The sequence below is a fragment of the Sceloporus occidentalis genome, unplaced genomic scaffold (genome assembly GCF_023333645.1).
Source record: "Sceloporus occidentalis isolate IW3139 unplaced genomic scaffold, rSceOcc1.0.p SCAF_7, whole genome shotgun sequence".
Classification (NCBI taxonomy): Eukaryota; Metazoa; Chordata; class Lepidosauria; order Squamata; family Phrynosomatidae; genus Sceloporus; species Sceloporus occidentalis.
Window position 1 is genome coordinate 39,058,149 of NW_028316987.1, and position 21,826 is coordinate 39,079,974.

Here is a 21,826-nt window from a genome sequence, read left to right on the forward strand (position 1 = left end):
GAGCAAAATAATGGGGGCCTTATGAATAACAGCCTTAGGAATGCCTCTGTTGTCTCTCCAATATTTGCTCCCTGAGGCCGTTGCTACACTTGCCTATTGGTAGAGCTAGCCCTATGTTGTTGTTGTAATTTCCAAGTTATGGCTACCCTAAGGTGAACCCATCATGGGGTTTTCTTGGCAAGACTTCTTCACAGGAGGTTTGCCATTGCCTTTCCCTGAGGCTGAAAGCATGTGATTTGACCAAGATCAATCAGTGGGTTTCAACTTTCATGGCCAAGCTGGGAATCAAACACTGTTTTCCAGAGGTGTAGCCTAACACTCAAACCACTATGCCATGCTGGCTTACAACAGGGGACCAAAATAATCACAATCTAGTAAATGTTAATCAGAAATAATAGGTCACCTAAAAAGGTATAAAGATACCTAGGATCCAAAAGAGTTAATTTTAAGTTTGTACAATCCTATGGTTTGTATATGTGTGCGTGCGTGCACACACATACCTTCAAGTGGGCTTCATGGCTGAGTTGGAAATCAAACCCTGGTCTCCAGAGTTGTAGTCCAACACTCAAACAACCAGCCCTGGTGATGCAGTGGTTAAATGCTGGTAATGCAGCCATAATGATGTGAGTTCGATCCCAGGACTCCAGGTTGACTCAGCCTTCCTTCCTTGTGCAGCTTGGTAAAAATAGTACCCAGCTTGTTGGGGACAATTGGCTAACACATTAGAGAATGCTTAGTTCACTCTGAAGGGGTACAGAAATGTAAAGTGCCATTGCTATTGCTACTATGCCACACTGGCTCTCCCATGGTTTATGTGTGCTCATTTAAAGAAAAAACAAAACTATTTTATTTGAACAACAGTCTCTCTCACTATATTTGAAATTACTTCTGAAACCTGTCTTGCTTTCAGAAATGACATGCAGTATGATATGGGGACTATCCTGTTCGGGCATGTACATGCAGAACTTGTTGCACAGTATTTGGGATGGAGCCTATGAGTATTTTTATTTGTTTATTTGTATAGATACCTGCCATTGTGCTGATAAGAACAAGGCTAATAAATATAATTATAGTGACAATTCATAAACTGATTGAAGATAACATAACCATCTTAGCGATAGCTTGCTAATTAATACCTGTAACTTACCAATGCCAGGAGGTTTGGATTCGCCATTTTGTGAATAGTTATTAAAATTAAGATCTATTTAAGCTTTGAGGCAATTATCACAGGCAGTATTTCTTGTATTGTACATCCCTCTGACCTAAACACTAACATTTTTCTTCTCTCTACACCCACATGTATATGCAGTCCCACATACTGCATGCATCTCTACAAAAGCTTATGCTATAATAAAATGGTTGGTCCTTAAGAACCAGAAGAGTCTGTTGTTTTTCTCCAACAGACTATGATATCACACAATGGTTAGCCAGGAATCATGGTTAATCATTCAGGGTGACTCTTCCTCATTGCTTTTCTCTATTTTTCCCCCTGTGGAAACGCCTTCAATAATCATAAACGTACAAAAAAAAAAAAAAAATTAAAAACCAACCAACCAAAACTTGTATTATGCCTGAACTCTCCATAAAACCAGATTCTAAAGCCAAACGTTGAATCAAGCCAGAATCTAAAGCCAAATGTTGAAATCAGCTCACAAAATCTGAATCATTTGGGAATGACAAGCTAGGAGTCAGGTTTATATGGAACATTATACTTTTTCTTCATCCTGTGAAGCACTTTTTGTACAAGGGATATTCCTTTTTTTTCTTCCATGAGCAGACAAAAATGTAGTTCATACCATAGGGAAATCCTGTACGCAAGGAAAATTTAATTGTGTTCACAGCTTTTATAGTCTTGTAGACATTTTTAACTGTAATTTCCATTTTCCAACTTTGGTTGCATTCTTCATGTGTCTATGTATTTTTCTGATTAAAGCACTATATAATTTGTTTACTTAGATTTCCAGCCTGACTAGTCCTAGCTGAGATGGCTATACAAAAAGAAAAACAAAACAAAACAAAAAACCCTCAAACAAACAAAAACACTTATCTGAATAGCTTTAATATCTACAAGAAGAAGACTACATTAGGAATTGTTACTGTCCTGGTTTATAATTACAACAGTTCTTCCTTGGATACTGTGCATTGCTCCCCAGAAACACAAACAAATGCTTATATATATATATATATATATATATACACACACAAATGTGCAAGGAATATGCATGGTTAACTGAGAGGAACGTACAAACATCACTAAAAAGCTTTCATGAGCCTCTGAAATCCCAGAATATCTCATGTTTCCAAAAATGACCACGGGTATTCATATACTATAAGGAAAATGTGATAAAATGTGTGGTAAACCCAGCAAAATAAGAAACTTTTAAAAAAGTAACATCAGATTAAACAGACTCCTTCCAAGCAATCCACAAATCTGTAAAGTATGCTGGGCTGGTCTTTCACCGCTCTCTGAAATATGTTTGAAAGATGAGAACAAGAAAGGCTTTGGCAGTCGCTGTTGCCTTTATACTTGGTGCTTGAAAGGAGTCTTCACTCTCATGATGCAGCAGTTCCTCTTGCTCAAAACTGCGGATGAGTCATTACTTCTGGATCTGTGAGCTCAGAGTGTCTTGCCAGGCAACTCTAAAGTGGTGTTATAAACAAAGAACACTGTTAATATTGCATGATGAGCAGATGAAGAATCTATCCTTCCGTTTATCAAGAGAGAAAAGTTTGCAAAATGTCTGATAGAAACTCCTAAGTCTGGGGCTTTTCGGAAAGGGTGGCTGCTGTGTTTTTTGGGTCAATGTGTCAAATGATCAATGTGCAGCATGGAACCAGATGCAAAGACCATTCCCCAACACTGAAGGAAATGAGGTCATCTGTTGTGGCCAATCTCCCCTATACTATGACTACTGAGTCTGAGAGAATAAATATCTACAGGGCTGAACAGCAAACTTTTGCTCTAAGAAAATTAAATGCAGTGGATCAAGATTACTTTGATATTTAGACTCACTTAAATAAATATTAAAAACACACAGGGGTAGCTGTGTTGGCCTGGGGCCAATTCAAGGGTTCCGGAGTGCAGCATCTGCACACTCCGAACCCCTGGAACGTATGGGCAGCGCCATTTTTATGCGGCGGTCCATACGGTGCGCCGTGCATGACACAAGCACGGTGCAGTGCACTGATGACATAGTCCGTGCGCGCCAAAAAAGAACCCATTTTTTCTGGATTCCTTTTGGTCTGGAGGGACGCCGTGTGGTTTGCTTGCTACAGCATCCCTCTGGAGGGAAACCGGACGCCTCCAGTCCACCCCTTTGAGGTGGTCTGGAGAGCCCCAGTGATACCTTTATTGGCCAACCAAAGAGGCCTGTGATCTCACCAGAATGGAGACATATTATAGGATTGCAAAAGAGGAGTCCCTATTGAGATGCAAATGGATTTTAAATTTCCTGGGCTTTGAAAATTTCCCTATTTCCATGGCCAGAAGGAGGAGGAGCCCGCCCGCAAAAGATATCCTCCCCAGCATACCATCTTTACTAAGGAGTGAAACAACATGCAGGAATCTGAGTAATATCTCCAGCTGTTTTTTAATCCTGTTTGGTTTGTAACGTATCACTGATGGATTTTTGTTTAAATTAATGTAAGTTACATTTATTTCACTGGGGGTGTGGCACCAAGCTCACCTCACATCACTGTGGCCATGAGTGCGGTGGGGAGTGTGGTGGGGAGCCTGGTGGCGCATGTGGCGGAGACCCTGGTGGGGCAGGTGGTGCGGTGCCTTCTGGGATGCATGATGGTGATGCTTGTGGGCCATGTGGTGGGCTGCAATACATGCAGTAGTTGGTCGGCCACACATTGTCCATGCAGACATACACCTGGGCAATGGCGCCTTCAAGTGAATCAATACGCCGTTTTCCTGGAATGGTAAAAGGATGTGGTTAGAGTTATATGGTTGTTCCTTTCTCCCGTCCATTTTTAAATTTTAAGGGTGGGGGAGACTTACCTTCCTGCATCTCGCCCTCCAATTTTTCAATGCGGGCAACCAATCCCTCATTATTGCCCTCCAGCTTGGCCACATGTGTAGCCAGTGCTGTGTTCTCGGCCTCTAGGTGCCTTACGCGGGCAGCAAGATGCAGAGCCTGGACCTCCAGCGCAGCCTCTGGGGATTGGGACAGTGCATCTGGGGAGTGAGCCATGGCCTCTGGCGATGGAGACAGTGCCCTGGACGATTGAGCCATGGACTCTGGGGATTGAGCCAGGGCCTCTTCTCCAGCAACACCTAGAAAACAATGTTAACATGGGTAAAGCATACCTAGCTATCTTAACTCTATGGATGTACATATATATCTCTACATATATATGCACACAAATATTATAAGATCTATATAGATATGTATTTATATATATATTTGCATACATTCAAAAGGATGTGTGTGTATATATATAGATACATGCACACAGAAGCATTTATCTTTTTCAAACACATAACAACATCTCTGCTGACTATATATGTGCAAATCTATATCTACATGTACAGATTGGTACAGATAAGCTACGCACAAAGACACATTTATCATTTATTATGCTTTTGTATATTTTGAAGCTTCTCTATGAGCACCCGACATTAGACCTTTAGTAGAACACTTATATATATACATATGGAATATACTTATATATGTGTGTGTCCTGTTAATGTTTATTGTTGTAGACAAAGGCCATGACAAAATGAGCTTATCAAAATGCATAAAACATTTAACATAACAAAACAAAACAACAGGCAGACTACAAAGCACAAACATTTCCTGTTAAAATAAGGTAACTGTCCAAAGGGCAAATGCACAAAGAGACATATTAGCTGTATAACAGTAAACACATATTAAATAATCATTTAAATCTATTTACTACCTTGAGTATAACTGGCAATTTATGGCAATTTCAATTAACTCAATTTTTCTAGTCTTTTTTGCAGCGATGGCAGAAAGATCCGCTCTAATCATTGTTATCACTCAAAAGGAATCGGCCCAAATCAACAGTAAAGCACCCACATTTGTTTGTCTTCAAGGATGCTAACAATTTCTTCCTAGGGTCGATATGCATTGGAGAAATTAACAAATAAGGAATAATATCCTGAGGCTGGCTGCAGAGGCATAGTCTGTTCAAAAATATATAGGACTGTCAATATATAAACATATGTACAACTGTACATACATAAGCATGGATATCAGCCATAACGCATGTATGTGCATGCATGCACACATACTTCTATTTGTATATATTACTGCAGGGGGTGATATATGTGTGTAAGTCTATGTATATATTATCTATCTATCTATCTATATTTATAATGGTCTATCTACAGTTATATATATGCGTGCGCGAACACACACACACACACAGCTATTCGTATGCATACCTTCAGCAGAATGAGGTGAGCTGGCATTGTCATGCTTGCCATCCTGGGGTGGTGGAGTGTGCATTGGCCTCCTTGCGTGTCTTCCCCGGCGTGCTGAGTGAAGGAAAGACGAACGGAAAGGGAGACACAAATGAAGAAATGAGCAATGCTGATCCAGATAGAGTGTAACAGCAGTAGCCAGGCATGCTTGCTAGTGTCAGAGCCCGTGTGGTGTAGTGGTTTGAGTGTTGGGCTGTGTCTCTGGAGACCAGGGTTCAAATCCGCACTCAGCCATGAACACACTCAGCCCCCAGAAAACCCTGATACGTTCATCTTAGGGTTGCCATAAATTGGAACCAGTCTGAAGGCACACAACAACATATCAGTTGTGATTCCTGTTTAGGGAATACATATGTGGTCTCAGTTATGCATGCTTCTAATTACATTGAGACTGGGACTACTGTAATGCATTCTATGTGGGGCTGCCTTTGCAGATGACTCAGAAATATCATCTGGTAAGAGAACTTTGCTATTCAAGTCCATACAAGCTTAGATAGTGAGGCCATAGGTCCAAATTACTTGAAGGTCTGTCTATACCTGCATGAACCTGTCTGTGTTTTAAGATCAGCTCTCTATGTTCTCTAGGTCTGGTGGACACTAGAGATAGCAGATGTCTTGGTGGTAGCACCCTACCTTTGAAATTCTCTCCCACTGTGACGATTAACAATCTGTTTTCTTGGCTTTTAACTGAAAGTTGTAATTCCACTTGCTGCTTCTTTGTATTTCAATGGTTGATTTAAATTTGTTTATGTTTGATGTTGTTTTATTCTGCATTGGTATTGTTTTTACCCTGTAAACTACTTTGGAAACATTCTGATTTTTAAAGGAAGCTAAGAAATAGAATAAAGAAACAAACTGCTGTTTACCACATTTGCTAAAATGGCATTGGCTTCAATCACCTTGTAAAACAAAGGCAACATGCACATTATCTAGAATTTGAATAGATTCAATCTCCCCTCAAAAGGGGATTCCCAGGATAGTAGTGATAATCAGACCGTTGCATTTATCTCCCATGCAAGCAAAATGATGCTCAACATTTTGAAACAAAAACTAGATTATCGCATTACACTCTTATAGTGCTGCTATTCCACTTTAGCTGCTCTGGCTGCCTCCTATTGTATTCTGGGATTTGCAGTTGAAGGAGGGGTGTTTAAAATATTCAGCCAGAGAGCTCTTAGGCCTCATTGAACTACAAACCCCAGAATGCAACAGGAGGCAGCCAGAGCAGTAAAATTGGAATAGCAGCACTATAAGAGGGCAGTGGGATAATGTGGAAAGATTTTTACCATTTATTCAGTCAGAAATGCTAAATGCCCAAAAAAGAGGGTCTCAGTAATCATATGCAAGCACTTACTGGTCAAGATCATGCACATTATTATTATTATTATTATGTTTATTTATATAGCGCCATAGGCTTTACATAGTACTTTACAAAGCATTTCGGAGATAAAGCCTGTGCTTTATAGATTATAGCAAAGCCTTTGATTGTTTAGTGGTCCCCAAACGTTGCCCTTTAAGAGATTTTGGACTTCATCTCCCAGAAGCCTCGGCCATGTTGGCCAACAGTCTGGGATTCTGGGAGCTGAAGGACAAAATCTCTTAAAGGGCATAGTTTGCGGAAAACCCCATACCATAGCATTTTCCGTTTTGCGTATGACTGGAAAACTGAACAGTGAAGAAAGCCAGAAGGAAGTAAATGAACATATTTGAAATGCAGCATCGGAGTAGAATTCTACAGATTCTGTAGATTGCCAAAAATATAAATTAACAGGTCTGAGAGCAAATCAAGCCTAAACTCTCCCCAGAAGCCAACATGATTAAACTTAAGCAACCCTACTTGCAATGTCTCATGAAATGACATGATTCACTGGAAACCACAACAGTGCTCAGTAAAGTGGAAGGCACTAGGAAAAGAGAAAGATCACATTACAGATTGATTGATTCAGTGAAGCTATGGCTCTGAGTATGAAAACCTAAGCAGGGCTCTTGGGGTCCTGGGCTCTTTGAGAGATCTCTTTCATAAGGTCCCTTTAAGTTGAAGTCAACTTGAAGACAGCTTAACAAAAACAAAAATGTTGTTTAGAGAAGTAATTCACATTACAAACTTCTTGCTCATTAAAACTAATACAGTAATACAAGCAAGAGGCAAGGAAATCTTGCAGTTCAGAGCACAGTACTCTTGTTAACTGTTCCTGTAGTCAGCCATGCCTTCCAGGGTACATACATCCTTGCATTTGCTATTCCACTGGGCTTTCTTTTTTATCCTTCAAAGTGAGTTAGCATTCTATGGTTGGGTGCTGTACTTACCACTTTGACATTCTCTCATGCTTTAGGGCTGTTGATAGATATCTAATTATTATTTGGTGTTTCTGAACCATTTGAGGCTTACTCAACCCTTCGAATAATGCTCTGTTCTGGTTCAGTGATGCTAGTTTGGCTGCATAAGTAGTGATAATATTTTATTTCAGAAATATTACACGATAGGGAATGATCACATGAGAGAAAAGAAGGGGAAGGAGAAGGAAAGGTGATTCAGTTCTCATTATTTGAAATCTCCAGTGCACTATTAAGGCTGAACAAGGCACCTATCTTAGAAGGTGATGGAATAAATAAAGCCCTCAAGCAAGATTCTGGGTTTATAATCTCTCAGCCAAATACTTTCATAATCAGACCACTCTGTTGAACATAGATAAGTTTCTATAAACAGAAACACTCATAGACCTGCTTCCCTGTCCAGCTATTTTGACTCAGTTCACTTTTGATACAGATAGGTAAACGATATGCCTTGGCAATGGGTCTCGGTATTTCCTAGGTCGTCTGGAGTTTAGAAGTATAATCCTGTGTTCATAGATCTTGATTCACTTTCAGGGAACTGAAAAAGATCATATAACTGAACTGCGAGGGTGATACATGTGCATGCTGCTTGCTTTAAATATCACGTTTTTGGCAAAGATTCATACTGTCTAAGTGATGCCATTCATTGGCCAAGTTTCTCCTGTTGAGAGCACACAAACTTAACTTCTCAGCCTTTTTCCCCCATACAAAATTAGAAACCAGGAAGAGGCCGGAGGGAATGCAACCTTAATAATTCTTCTGGAACTCTCAGGTCCAAAACGCACTGCAGAAATAATCCAGTTTGAGAGCACTTTAACTGTCCTGGCTCAGTGCTAGGGAATCCTGGGCACTGTAGTTTTGTGAGACGGTTCATGATTGATGCAGTCAATGGTTCTGCTATAGAGTCTATAAAGCACATGCTGATTTCCTTTTGGAATTCCTCGGTGCGCTCCATTAACCCTCATATGTTTGCAACGTGGTCCCTAGTGTCTCTGCCTTTTCTGCACCCTGTTTAAACCTCTGGGATTTCTCTCTGCGTATTTGATGGGTATGCATTGCAGAATTTTGAGCGGCATTTTGCTTCTGTGGTTAATTTTGCTTCTCCGGGTTAATCCTCTGCCACCTTTCCTTTCTTAGGCCCCTTTCACACTAGCACTTTTGCCCTGCATTTAAAATATCCCACTCTCTCTCAATATTTCTCTTCCTCCCAAAGTTTAAAGTGCAAAGGTAGTTGGCATTCAACTAACAGGGAAAGAAGGAGAGGAAGGGGCAGTTTTGCCCTCCAGAGCCAGCTTAGCGTAGTGGTTTGAAAGTTGAACTAGGACTCTGGAGACCAGGGTTCAAATCCCGGCTCGGCCATGTTAACCCACTGGGTGGCACTGGGCAAGTCACACTCTCTCAGACTCAGAGGAAGGCAGAAGCAAACCCCTTCTGAAGAAACCTGCTAAGAAAAACCTCCTTAGGGTCGCCATAAGTCGAAAATGACTTGAAGGCACACCAAAAGAGACTAAGGCTGCATCCACACTGGAGAAATAACCCTGTTTGGCACCTCTTTAAGTATCCTGGCTCAAGGCTATGGAATTCTGGGAGTTGGAGTTTGTTGTGGGCCCACAACAAACTCCAACTCCCAGAATTCCATAGCCTGGGGCTGAGTCCACCCTGAACTGACAACCTTATGGTTTGTGAGGGAGTAGCTGCAGTACAGGCATTTAACCACTGCCTAGGGCCCTTTAAGAGATTTTGGACTACAGCTCCCACAATCCCAGGCTATTGTCCAACATGGCTGAGGCTTCTGGGAAACGGAGTCCCAAATTTCTTAAAGGGCACAGCTTGGGGAACCACTAGCGCCGCAACCACTGACAGTGTCAACAATCATAGGAGGGCTTTTGGACCCAGAGAGCGACTGAGATTCCGAGGCAAGGACTCCCTCCACACCACTCCTCATGCGGCGGCCTACGATACCTTTCATGATCCAACCACGCCTTTCGGGGCCGGTACTGCGCATGCGCCCTGCCCTTTACGGGTGCCGCCCGCGGCCCCACCTCCTCTGGCGGAAGAACGGCGCGTGCGCAAAGCGGCTGTGCTTGTCGGAAGGCTTCCTCGCCGCCGCTGGTGGTCTGGAGAGTGACACTCGGGGCCGAAAGAGAGGAGAGCGAAGAAGAAGAAGACCGCACTAACTGAGGAAGTTTGAACTGAGGCGGACGCCGTCGTCGCTGTCTCTGGAGGAGCACCGAGGAGGCTGGCTCCCTTTGGGAGGAGAACCCCGGCGTTGGCGGCTCCAGGCTCCGGAGAAGAAGCCCCGCTTTGGGGCCCTCGGCGGCGGCCCCGCCCTGTTGGCTTGGCCTCAGCCTCGCCCTCCGGACGGAGCCGGCCTCTGGTGAGCCTGGAGCCCGAGGGGAAGGAAGGAAGGAGGCTGGAGGCTAGGAAAGCGCCTGCTGCCGACTGCTGCCTTTCAGTGAGGCTCAAAGGCGCTGCGAGATCTCTCTAACGATTGGTCACTTTTGGACTTCAGTTCCCATCATTCCTGGCGGTTGGCTCACACGGCTAAGGCTTCTGGGAGTTGAAGTCCAGAACACTTGGAGGGCCAAGGTTAGGGAAACACTGGATCGCCATAAGTCAGAAATGACTTGAAGGCACACTAGAACAGATTAAGGCTGCATCCACACTGGAGCAATAACCCGGTTTGGCCCCTCTTTAAGTATCCTGGCTCAAGGCTATGGAATTCTGGGAGTTGGAGTTTGTTTGCTCTACAGAGTTTCAAAAGAGAGAGAGAGAGAAAGCCAGTTTCCTGTCCCTGGGAGTTTCCAGTCTAAAGTACTCTCTCTCTCTCTCTCTCTCTCTCTCTCCAAACCCTTTTAGGACTATACTTTGAGAGAGGTTTTGGAAGGAGGAGGAGGAGGAGGATCCAAAGGCTGCATCCACACTGGAGACATAAACCGGTTTGAGACCGCTTTAACCGCCTTGGCTTCATGGTAGAGTTAGAGTTAACTTTTATGAGCGCGCCTCTCAATTTTGACCTGTAAGAATTGCTGCGATTGTATCATTATTTCATTACAAACAACATCACTTTAATTTAATGTCTAGTTTGTGAGCATTTATAGGTCCTTTAAGAAATATTCCTCGGGAGATGCACTAATAGTTTAACGGTGAACCATTCTTCAGATGGAGGCTGTGGTAGTTTGCGTAGTATATGGTTCTTCTAATAGGATTCAGTGCGCGAATACAAACCGTAACTGAAACATGTTGGTGATTTGAATAGGAACCAATAATTAAAGATATCCTGGTCTTACTTTGTATTGAAAGGCACAGGCTGTTGAAGTCAAGCTCTCCAGAGCCCTTTGCAGGGACTTAGAAACGTGCCTCAGAAAGCTCTTGCAAAATATGGATAGAGTTGTGGGAGTTCCCAACAGTAAAGCAGTCTCTGGCCCTGATCCAAGAGAGGAATTTAGTTGTCGCCGGGGATCGTTCTGATCAATGTATATCGAATGTCAGCAGACTGGTGCTTTGAGAAAAGCCCAAGGACCTAAGCTTGGTGTTAAAAAAAAACCTGCCCAAGAGATGATGGTAGTTGCCAAATGACTGTGGTTAGATGGTGGAAAGCATTGTTTAATGTATATAAGATGAACGTGAGAAGATAGGAGCAGTTTTGCTGCGTGGTTAAAAATAAAAGTAACCAGAAGTGTAGAAATTAAGCTTTGCTACCAGACACGTAGTACTTTTCTGCTATTGGCCTTTTAGGCATTATGTCCTCAAGGCATCATATAGACCATTAATATGAATCACACTATAACACCACACCAGAAAACAAGATGGAAGCACATCAGTGAGAGAAAAATATATCCTGAGACTAAAACTATCAAACAGAAATCATGCAAGATAATAAAAGAAAACATTTTAACTTGGGAGTAGAAAGCCGTCGGCGCTAGAACAGAATCGTTTTCAGAAGATGAGGAGTTGTAAACTCTGTGTGATGTCACTTTTATTGTCACCAGCTGCACTCTGTGATCCCCAGAACCTGACTTGCTGCTGGAGGAGACTGTTCTTAAAGCATCCCACCAAACCATTTAGGACTTGAATGGTGATAGCCAAAACCTAACATTTCACCCAGAAACCAGCCAGCAGCTAATGATGGTCTAAGAGTCAAAATATATGAATAAAACTGGCTAGAGGAGTTGACCCTAGTGATGTTTCGTGATGAGGTTTTTGATTATACAAGAATAATATTGGTTTGTCAAATTATTTGGCACAACTCATAATTCAGTATAGTACATGATCTAGATGCTTAAAAGGTTCTAGATTTCATCCCAGTTTAACCATATCTGGTTAAAAAGTACTAGGCTGGGAACAGCTCTGAGGTTTCGACAACCCATTTGGTAGACAGTACTGTGGCAGTTTAATCAGCGTTCTGATAATGTAGTGACTGTAAATTGTTTCATTGTGAACTTCCTTTGTGTGCATGATGTAACTACAGTGGGCCCTCCACGGGAGTTATTATTATTATTATTATTTATTTATATAGCACAAGTTGGGGGCAGAGAACCTCTGTGAAAGTGAGAAAAACACATTCCCCCCCCCCCCCCGAGAGAACACCTCTCTAGGAATCTCTAGCTCCTCCAGAGCAGCTCTGTAGTCAACATCTGGAGGTACTTGACCACAGAATTGTGCTGGAGGACTTACAAATGCCTAGTAAAGTGTTCTCTCTAGGAATCTGTAGCCTTCCAGCATGACTTCAGGTGACATTTGACCACAGAGTTGCTCTGGAGGAGCTAGAGATTCCTAGAGAGAACATATTCATGGATAATCAAATCTGCAAAAGTCAAAGCTGCAAATGTGGAGGGCAAACTTGTAGTTACGCTCTACTGGTGTGGAGTAATTCTCTAGTGCCTTTGTCATGGACAGATCACTATCTGCTGGAGTTTACATTTTCTGGAGCCTGGAGTCTGTGCAGGGGTAGGGGAATGATTCAGATGGTCCTCCCCAAGAGGCTGATGATGTATTCAGATAGATTCTGATGGCTCTTGTGGAGTTTGCTCTAGTTGACTTCTGGAATGAAAAAATGACCAGAGTGGTGGATGCAGTTGGTTCTGGCCATTCCCTCCTATGAAGTAGAGGCAAACTATCCCCCTAGTTTTTAAGGAGCTGATGATGATGAAAAAGTGGGATGAAGATTAGAATGATAATGATGGAAAATGTATAGTGACTTTGATTGAACTTTGATAAGATCATTCATAAGAAGGCCCAACTCTGCAGTAGTGGTTGTGTTGAAAAAGTCCCCCCCCCCCCCCCCGGTCATCATTTGTATCCTAAGTCATCTAGCAGAATTGTTTTGAGAAGTCAAGGGGCCTGTTACATACTGGTCCATGGGTGGAGAATGTAGACCACTGAATTAGATTTGTGTAAACAATTTGTATAGCACTTTGCAGATAAAATCACTCAGCTCTATTATGACTTGGGCATGATAGTTCAGTAGTTCTTAGGCCAGTGATGGCGAACCTATGGCATGCGTGCCAGAGGTGGCACTCAGAGCCCTCTCTGTGGGCACACATGCTGTCACCCTAACACAGAGTTCACCAGAGTTTCCTATTAGAAAGCCAGAGGGACGTGGCACTTTGCAATAAATAAGTGGGGTCTGGGTTGCACTTTGGGCACTCGGTCTGTAAAAGGTTCACCATCACTGTCTTAGGCTATCTGATGTGTGGGACTGGTGTTTTTGCCCCTGTTGTGTGCCATGGTCTGGTATCATATTTGTGCCTGTAGGTTGCAGCTGTTTCTTTCCTGGTAACTCTCTGGATCAGTGGAAATATTTCTTTTACAGTGATGAACAAAATATTTAAAACAAAGTGTTCATGCATTGATTATTTCTACAAATTATGAGGCAGACAGACTGTTCAGCAATTTTAATGAAAAATGACATTATAGGTATGGGAGGTTCTTACATGAAAATCAGCTATGGCATATCTGTAAAGTGGTGATATGGTGCAACTACTGAATTAAAGTTTGCTGTACATTGCTTCAGTGGTAGCTGTTTCATGGAAAAAGACTGTTTGCAAACTATTGAATTAAAGTTTCATGCAGCTGAATGGTAATTGTTTTCCCTACATTTCCTTCAGAGAAAGGCACTGCAAGTATCACTTTATTCCTGCCCACATGAATATTTAAGACCATGTGCACTATTTAAAAAAGGTGGAGGAAGGTATTTATAGTACATTCTTAATTTGGCTACTTCGGTACGGTGCATACATATGATCCACATTCTGTTGGCCAAGGCATCAAAGCATATGATACTCAGTGAATGGGGTGGAGACAGACTTATGGCTTGCAAAATCTACTTTTTTTGCCAGAATCCTGACATCCACCAGTGGAAGCCAGGTGCAAAGTAATGGACTGGAGCAAGAAAGAGTACTTCTGCAGTTATGACACAAATGTACCTCTGTGCATGATTTTAGACCAGAAGTTTATTTCCTATACTAGAACTGGGCTAACAGTCTAGTAATACTAACATTTCCTCTTTGTTATACAGTGGGATCTTGCCATCTGCGGATTTGAGCATTCACAGATGGCAAGCCCACATTGTCCCTAATGGTGGCGCATGCACGTAGCTGCGCTGACATTGGGGACAATCGGACTGAAGTCCTTCCCTGCCTCCTTCCTAGCTTCTGCCTCGGCTTGGCTTCGGAGGCAGAGGCTGGAGACCTGTCAGCCAGAGGGAGCCAGATCTCGGGTCTTGGAGCCCCCCCCCCCCCCCAGGCCCAGCACCCAGGGTGCAGCCTCCAGGCTCTGAGACCGAAGCCCCGGTGCCAACTTGCAGGGCTCCAACTTGGCTTCAGTGGCAGTGCAGAGGTGAAGGCTGGAGCCCTGTCAGTCAGAGGGATCCAGGGCCGGGGCTTGGAGCCTGGATACTTCGTCCCAGGTGCTGGGCCTGGGGGAGGGGGTCCAAGACCCTTCCCCAGTGCTGGTTCCCTCCAGCTTCTGCCTCCACAGTGCCCCTGAAGCCAAGCCCAGGGAAGAAGGGAGGGGAGATTTCAGTCCCAGTGTCCCTAATGGCGGCGTGGCTGCGCTGCCATTAAGGACAATGGGACTTGAACATCTGCAGAAGTTAATATCCATGGAGGGGTCCGAAATGCATCCCCCGCGGATACCGAGGGCAAACTGTATCTCTGTCCTTTAAAACTTTTCACTTGGTAGCCAAGAAAGGAAAGTAAGTTTTTGTTGTTTTAAATGGGTAGGAATCAGAAACTCTAAATCTAATGCAAATAATGCAAAGGTAGATCAGTAGACCCTAATCTAATATTTCCGCATCCGCCCCATCTATTTGCCCATGAGTGAAAGAGAAATCAGAGGATCTCCACAAATTAATCGTGTTTGGAAGCTCAAGTTGAGATAGCCTCAGATGGGATGAAGGAATGCTTGATGTGCTAGATATGAATGTATGGCGGAACTTTGCATTTGTGCATTTCATGTTCCCATTGAAATTAAATAGTGTTTGGATGATTACAGAAACAGAGAATGAATGATTGATTGTAATTATTCTTCTGTTGGCGTTTTTCTTGTACAGCTAAACATGTCACTCATATAATATTCTCTGACCTTACTTTCCAGAGCATTTGAAAGAGTGCATTCTATTTTCCATAGCATTCTGCAATGAATATTCAAATAAATGCCAATAGTTTAGAGCTGTCTTAGCAAGCCACTGCAGTGTAGCTGTGAACATACATTTATTAGTAAATCAAACTGCTGGAGCTCAAAACGGCAATTGCTCTTTGGTTCTCAAAAGTATTTTAAATCTAACCTTTTAGAAAAGTTTGTTAGGATGCAATCCCTTGGACTGCCCACAAAGTCATATTTCTGCATTCGTTGCATGAAAGTAGATACAGACCACAAGTTGCAACTGGACTGTGTGAAGTTAAGATTTGCAATACTATTTTTAGATTTGTACTTCTGGTTGATTGGTATATAGAAACACCTTTTATGTTAGTTGATATGTATGTTTTTAAAGTAGTCCTGTTCTCTTTCCCCCCTTTTTTTCAGGTCTGGACAATTGGATCTAACCCAGTCTTGTGAGAGAATTACTAAAGGGTGTGTTCAATCATGGGAACTCCAGGATCGGGAAGGAAAAGAACTCCAGTGAAAGATAGATTTTCTGCAGAAGATGAAGCTTTGGGCCATATTGCTAGAGAGGTTGGTATATTTGTACATATACTTTCAGTTATAGTAAAAACAATCTGAACATTAAAATTTTGATAAAGACCCTTTGAGCAAGAGTGTAGAAGCTTAGTTCTTTTTTTATAAACCCACCTCCTAAGGTGATTAGTTTAAATATTATTTATTTATATCCTATACTTCATATTCCACTTTGCTTGCAATATGAACTTCATTATAGAGGCTTGGCTGCCTTTGTTCTCTTACTTTCATCAAATGCTTACTGTTTTGAAGCTATTCTAGAACCTGCTTTGTTAAACTCAGCTGTTAGATTTTTCATTTGCCTCTGATTCTTCAGTTATATTGGAGACAGTGTTAGTATTACGATGTATTCCACTATAAATCTCCTCTGTGTCTAGTATTAGGTTTTAAACATAGCACTTCCAAGTAATAGTCTTGAGTGTTTACAATAGAGATGGGAAAAAACCCCTACCTCACTTAGGGTTTGCACATGTTGTGGATCGTTGATATGTAATATGATGAATATGTTGTTGCTAACTGTGCGCTCCCCGTCCTGAAAGATATTTTGTAACTTTTAAAAATATACCAAAGTGAGAGAGAGATGAAAATCTGTAGTCCTTGCTTCAGTCCTTGCTGCATTCACCCAGTTACTTATGCTGTTAACTGAAGCAGGGGAATGGTGAGATCTGGCTTGGTTTATTCACTTGTAGTTTATTGTGGCATCAGAGTTCTCTGACAGAATGCTAAATGTCTTACAAAACTACAGTTCCCAGAATTCCCTAGCACTGAGCCAGAACAGTTAAAGCGGTCTGAAACTGGATTATTTTTGCAGTGTGTTTTGGACCCGAGAGAAAAAAGCTAGTGGCAAGTCTATAAAAGCTCATGCTTCCAGCTTCTTTCTTTCAGTTATTTTCTTCATTACTGTAAGGTTAAGATACAGATAGTGACAGATAATTCAGAGAAGGGGTATAAGTTAGAAATCCCAATGTATATGCAAATTATCAGCTAAATTATGAAATAGTATTTAAAAATACTTTAAACACAGAAACTGAACATTTTGTAACAAGCACTATTGTAAGAGGTGACATAAACAGGAAACCTTTAAGCAGACATATATACAGTTGGTCCTCTGTATTCACAGTTTCTGCATCCACAGATTCAACCATCTACAGCTTGAAAATATATATTTTTTAAAAATCCCCAAAGCAAACCTTGATTTTGCTATTTTTTGGTAAGGGACATATTTTACTACACCATTGTATATAATGGATTCATGGATTTTGGTATCGATGTGGGATGCTGGAACCAAACTGCAGAGGATACTAAGGGCTCACTGTACTTGTAACAGTTCACATTAGAAAACGTTTTGCTTTGCAGATGTATTTTTAAATTTCACTGCATTACGTGAGGTATCCTTGATCATTAGCTACGTTAAAGTTCTAATAGAAGTACTGTTAAATGAGAAGTTTGACTTTTTGGGTATGATCATAATTAAAGAAGATGTTACTTTAATGTTATAGGCAGAAGCACGGTTGGCAGCTAAACGTGCAGCCCGAGCAGAAGCAAGGGATATACGCATGAGAGAACTGGAACGACAACAGAAGGAGGTACTGAAACTTTAATGTTTAGAAAAAAGTTCTGGACTTTTCATTTTGACGCATATTGGAGTTGATAATACCTAACCAATCCCTTTTGCACTGTAACACAATTTTGAATCCTATTTGGAAAGCTCATAAGATGTTTTTCCAGTTAGTGCAGATTTATCCATGCCTAGATCAGCGTTAATCTTGTAGTTGTGTTCCAGTTATTACTGTATATACTCGGCTATAGTGATAGTTATTTCCTTCAGAATAGAATTTATGGAGAAATTGTTTTTCTTTTAAAACTGGAAGTGTATTGAGACTCTTAAGTTTTTCGGAATGATGGTATTGCAGAACTCCGTTGGGTGTAAACAGACTGGCTTGGATCCAGATTTTTGTGCAAGAAGAAGGCGACTTGAGCAACAGGGAATTGCTCAAGTGGCTTTCTGCAGAGATTTACTGAGGAATGAAATAGTCTGGGAGTTACAGTATTAGAGACTGTGGTTCAAAATACTCTGCAGATATAATCCAGTTCGAGACTACTTTAACTGCCCTGGCTCAGTGCTGGGAAACAAACAAACAAACAGCTTCATTTATATACCACTTCATACTGAACTAACAGTGTCTAAGCGGTTTACAACTGTTGCCCCCAACAATCTGAGTACTCATTTTAGTGACCTCGGAAGGATGCAAGCCTGAGTCAAGCTTGAGAGCCCTTTTGCTGGTATTGAACTCGCAACCCTATGGTTTTGAGTGAGTGGCTGCAATACAGGCATTTAACCACTGCGCCACCAGGGCTCTTATCCTGGGAATTATAGGTTATTGTGGCACCAGAGTTCTCTGACAGAGAAGTCTAAATGTTTCACAAAACTACAGTTCCCAAAATTGCCTAGCACTGAGCCAGGGCAGTTAAAGTGGTCTCAAACTGGATTATTTCTGTAGTGTGTTTTGGACCTATAATTGCCAGAAACAAAACATAGTAACTTCCTCAGTTCTTGCTTCATAGACCTCATAGGCCATATCACTATGAAGCTGCTGTGAGGTTAAAATTTAATAGCACTGTGGTATGTTGTAGTCTTACACTTACTACACTTGGACTAGTAACATAGAGTTACTGATATCAAAAATTCTGTATTTGGAAGGGAAAAAGAAATTCAGAAATCCAGGACAGTTGTGTGTTTATGTGTGTGTACCTGGTCAAAACAAGATGTGTTTGTGTGGACCTCAGATTTAAAATATTGCCATACCAACTTAATACTATGTCATAGTAGGCAGAGTTTATCAGAGACCAGATTTCACGATGTCCAGTGAAACTGAGCTCTTACTGCTTAACAGATCATGAACAATATTGATTTAACTGTAATTTTTGCAACACGGGAGTAACCTGCACCAATATGCAGAAAGTATTATTAGTAAATATTGATAAACATTTATTCTGTCATCATCACCTATAAAAAGGCAATGTAAATTGCTCTCAGAAGAATGTTTTATTTTCTACAAGTTTATTTTTAGTAAATCTAATATGTTACTTTGTACACTATTATTTTTTCTCTCCATTGTCTATGATGAGAGTTCAGAACTTATGTGCTGATGAAATACAGCATTAGGTCCACATAAGCTAAAGTCTAAGCAGCATTTTTGTTGCATCTAAATGATAATTATGTCATTAAGAATAACTTGAATATGTTGTTACTAAGGGGCGAAACAGACTGCCCCTTTGCGCCACCGTACAGGTGGCTTCGGAGCATAATGTTTTGACGCTGCATGCTCTGAAGCCGCCCAGCTTCCAGCTGCCCACGTGTTTAAAGGCTTCAAGGCTTTCTGGCAGCGCATCATTTACATGCAGCACACCTGCAGAGCATCATTGAGCCAGTTTCCATCTGCAGCAGGGCCGAAAAGCTGGCTTTTTGCTTCTTTTTTGGCTGGCAAAAAGGCTTTGTCGGTGGCTTTGTCAGCAACAGTCTGTTTCGTCCCTGAGTTACTGTTCCTATTACAGTATTAATATCAATATGCAGTTACTATTTTGAGTGGAAAGTAGTTTATTTTAAAAACCATTATATTTAAATAGGAATTTGTACAAAAAGACTGACAGGTCATCTTTAAGAGTTCATTGAGTTTATTTTAAATACTAATGGTTTATACTTTGGGTCGAATTTATACTAATGCTTAATAGCGAGGGCGAATCCAGGCTTAGTTTTTAGTTTAGACTACCTTCACTCAGATGAGTGATACAAGAAAATCATGTCTGAAGTCCTGTTTATTACAATGACTATGCTCTAACTATGATTATGTTTGGATGAAATCCATGGTGTGAGTCATTATTCATGCATCTTAATTATTTGTCTGTCCTGTCACTTCTGGTTTTTCTTGTTTTGTGTTTAAATTATCCAATAAGTAGATATTTTAAATAGAAATTGTGTAGGTGAAATGAGAAAGACAATTAAAAAAGAAAAGAAACCTTGTTATTCATACAATATTACAGTACAGTTTGTTTTCTATTCATTAAAATAAAATATGTATGAGAGCTGGTCAGATATTCTTGTTGGAAATGCTTTGTGTCTTCTTGCGAAATAAGATTATTTTTAACTTTTTGTAGCTTTCTCAACGTTCTTATGATAGAAAATGGGGACATATCCACAAGTGGATGGTAGGACAGGATTGCCTGTTGTGTGGTGTTTTACACTTGGAAATTAACCTGGTTGGAGTGCTTCATTTACTAATACTTTGTATAGTGTGTAAACCATAACATACCTTGAGTAAAAACTGATTAAAATTTGAAGATATTTATATAAGGAAAAACAGAAAAAAATTCAGACTAACTAATATATTAATACAAAAAGTAAACAATAAGTTTAAATTATGCAATATCTGGATCACAAGCACTTGTGTCACTTTATCCCATCTTGCATTATCCTTGAAGAGCTTCTGCTGAGGTTTGGAGGATGCGGCTTGCTTTGCTATATAGTGTGGGCTGTGGTTTAGTGGAATGAAGCAGGAGGGACAGAATTCTGTTAGGCAAGCTTCCTTTTGCACCTCATCTTCTTGCAAGGAATGTGCTTGCATGAGTGACATTTATTCATTAATCTTTTAATAGAAGGAAACCATTATTAGTAATGATGTAGCATGTAGTATAGATGAGATTTCCCTTCATAGCCTCTTAATTTTAATGCTAAATGGTAAATGTACATGTCTATTATTACGCCATGTAAATCCATACTCTTGGTTTCCAAATATTGTGATGCTAAATACTGTAATTAAAAGCTATTGTCTCTTTGTTAAGCCGGCACATGTAAGTGATGCTTAATAGATTACGCTTTGGATAAGCTTGTATGCAGATACGATGCTATATAAATATTTTATGCCTCCACGTTGCCTTAAAATCCATGTGATACCATTAGAAAAACCTAGATGTTCAGGTTTAGATCTTTTTAGAGGTTTTCTCTTTCTTTCTATTGGTCTCAAAGTGACAATATATTTGTCAGTTTCTATAATCATGTAATTAATATATGGATTGTGGAGAAATGCATTGGCTTGTTCTACTCTGTTCAATATGAAACCAGTATAAATTTGTAAAAGCATACATGCGGGACAGTTTTTGGGTAAATATTTTGCGTTCAGTTTTCATTCGTTGTTGAATCTCTTATAAGTCAATCCATTAGGTAGCATGTGATGTCACTCTTGTACATATAGTTTTGGAAATTTTAACATATATTTGAGGATTTTGAATTGAACATTGCTGGTGTGAATTCTATCAGGGTTTTTTAAAATGAATTAGGTTTTCCAGATATATAAAACAGAATACTAACAATAAGAAAAAATAGAAAAAAGACAGAAAAAGAAAAAGGAGAGACCAGCAACAAAGGGGGGGGGGGAGAAAAAAGTGACTTCCAATCTTCTCAGCAGTGGTTATTAAGCTATGTTACTCTTTAAAAGAACTTTTGTTCCTTTCAGTAATTCATAGATTCATAGAGTTGTAAGAGACCACAAGGGCCATCCAGTCCAACCCATTACCATGCAGGAATAAACAAAGTACCCCTGACAGATGACCATAAAGCCTCTGTTTAAAGACCTCCAAAGAAAGAGACTCCACCACACTCTGAGGGACTGTGTTCCACTGTTAACAGCTCTTACTGTCAGGAACGTCCTCATAATGTTGAGGTGGAATCTCTTTTCCTGTAGAACAAGCTTGCTCCATCCTCAATATGACATCCCTTCATATATTTAAACAAGGCTATCATATCACCTCTTAACCTTCTCTTCTCCAGGCTAAACATACCTAGCTCCCTAAGTCTCTCTT

The 21,826-nt window shown here is 40.8% G+C and overlaps 2 protein-coding genes across 10 annotated transcripts in view; one reads left to right on the forward strand and one right to left on the reverse strand.

Annotated features, from left to right (window-relative positions):
• Positions 1-2,201: 2,201 nt before the first annotated feature.
• Positions 2,202-9,926, reverse strand: LOC149309541 (uncharacterized). The gene is made up of 5 exons (XM_089532662.1): positions 9,752-9,926; positions 5,417-5,509; positions 4,007-4,282; positions 3,687-3,919; positions 2,202-2,640 (listed from the first exon to the last, which is right to left on the reverse strand). Exons 1-4 carry the CDS (start codon positions 9,792-9,794, stop codon positions 3,693-3,695), a joined length of 639 nt encoding a protein of 212 aa, XP_089388788.1. The 5' UTR covers positions 9,795-9,926; the 3' UTR covers positions 2,202-2,640; positions 3,687-3,692.
• LRRFIP2 (LRR binding FLII interacting protein 2) overlaps positions 9,848-21,826 on the forward strand; it is a 61,586-nt gene continuing 49,607 nt past the window's right edge. For 2 of the 9 annotated variants that reach the window (XM_089532652.1, XM_089532654.1), the window contains exons 1-4: positions 9,848-10,166; positions 15,818-15,967; positions 17,470-17,556; positions 20,126-20,176. In XM_089532652.1, the coding sequence (XP_089388778.1) occupies positions 15,878-15,967; positions 17,470-17,556; positions 20,126-20,176 (228 nt within the window). In that variant the 5' untranslated portion in view covers positions 9,848-10,166; positions 15,818-15,877. Of the gene's footprint in view, positions 10,167-10,648; positions 10,762-15,817; positions 15,968-17,469; positions 17,557-20,125; positions 20,177-21,826 lie in introns of all 9 variants that reach the window. The other 7 variants (XM_089532656.1, XM_089532658.1, XM_089532655.1 and 4 more) reach the window with 5 other exon arrangements.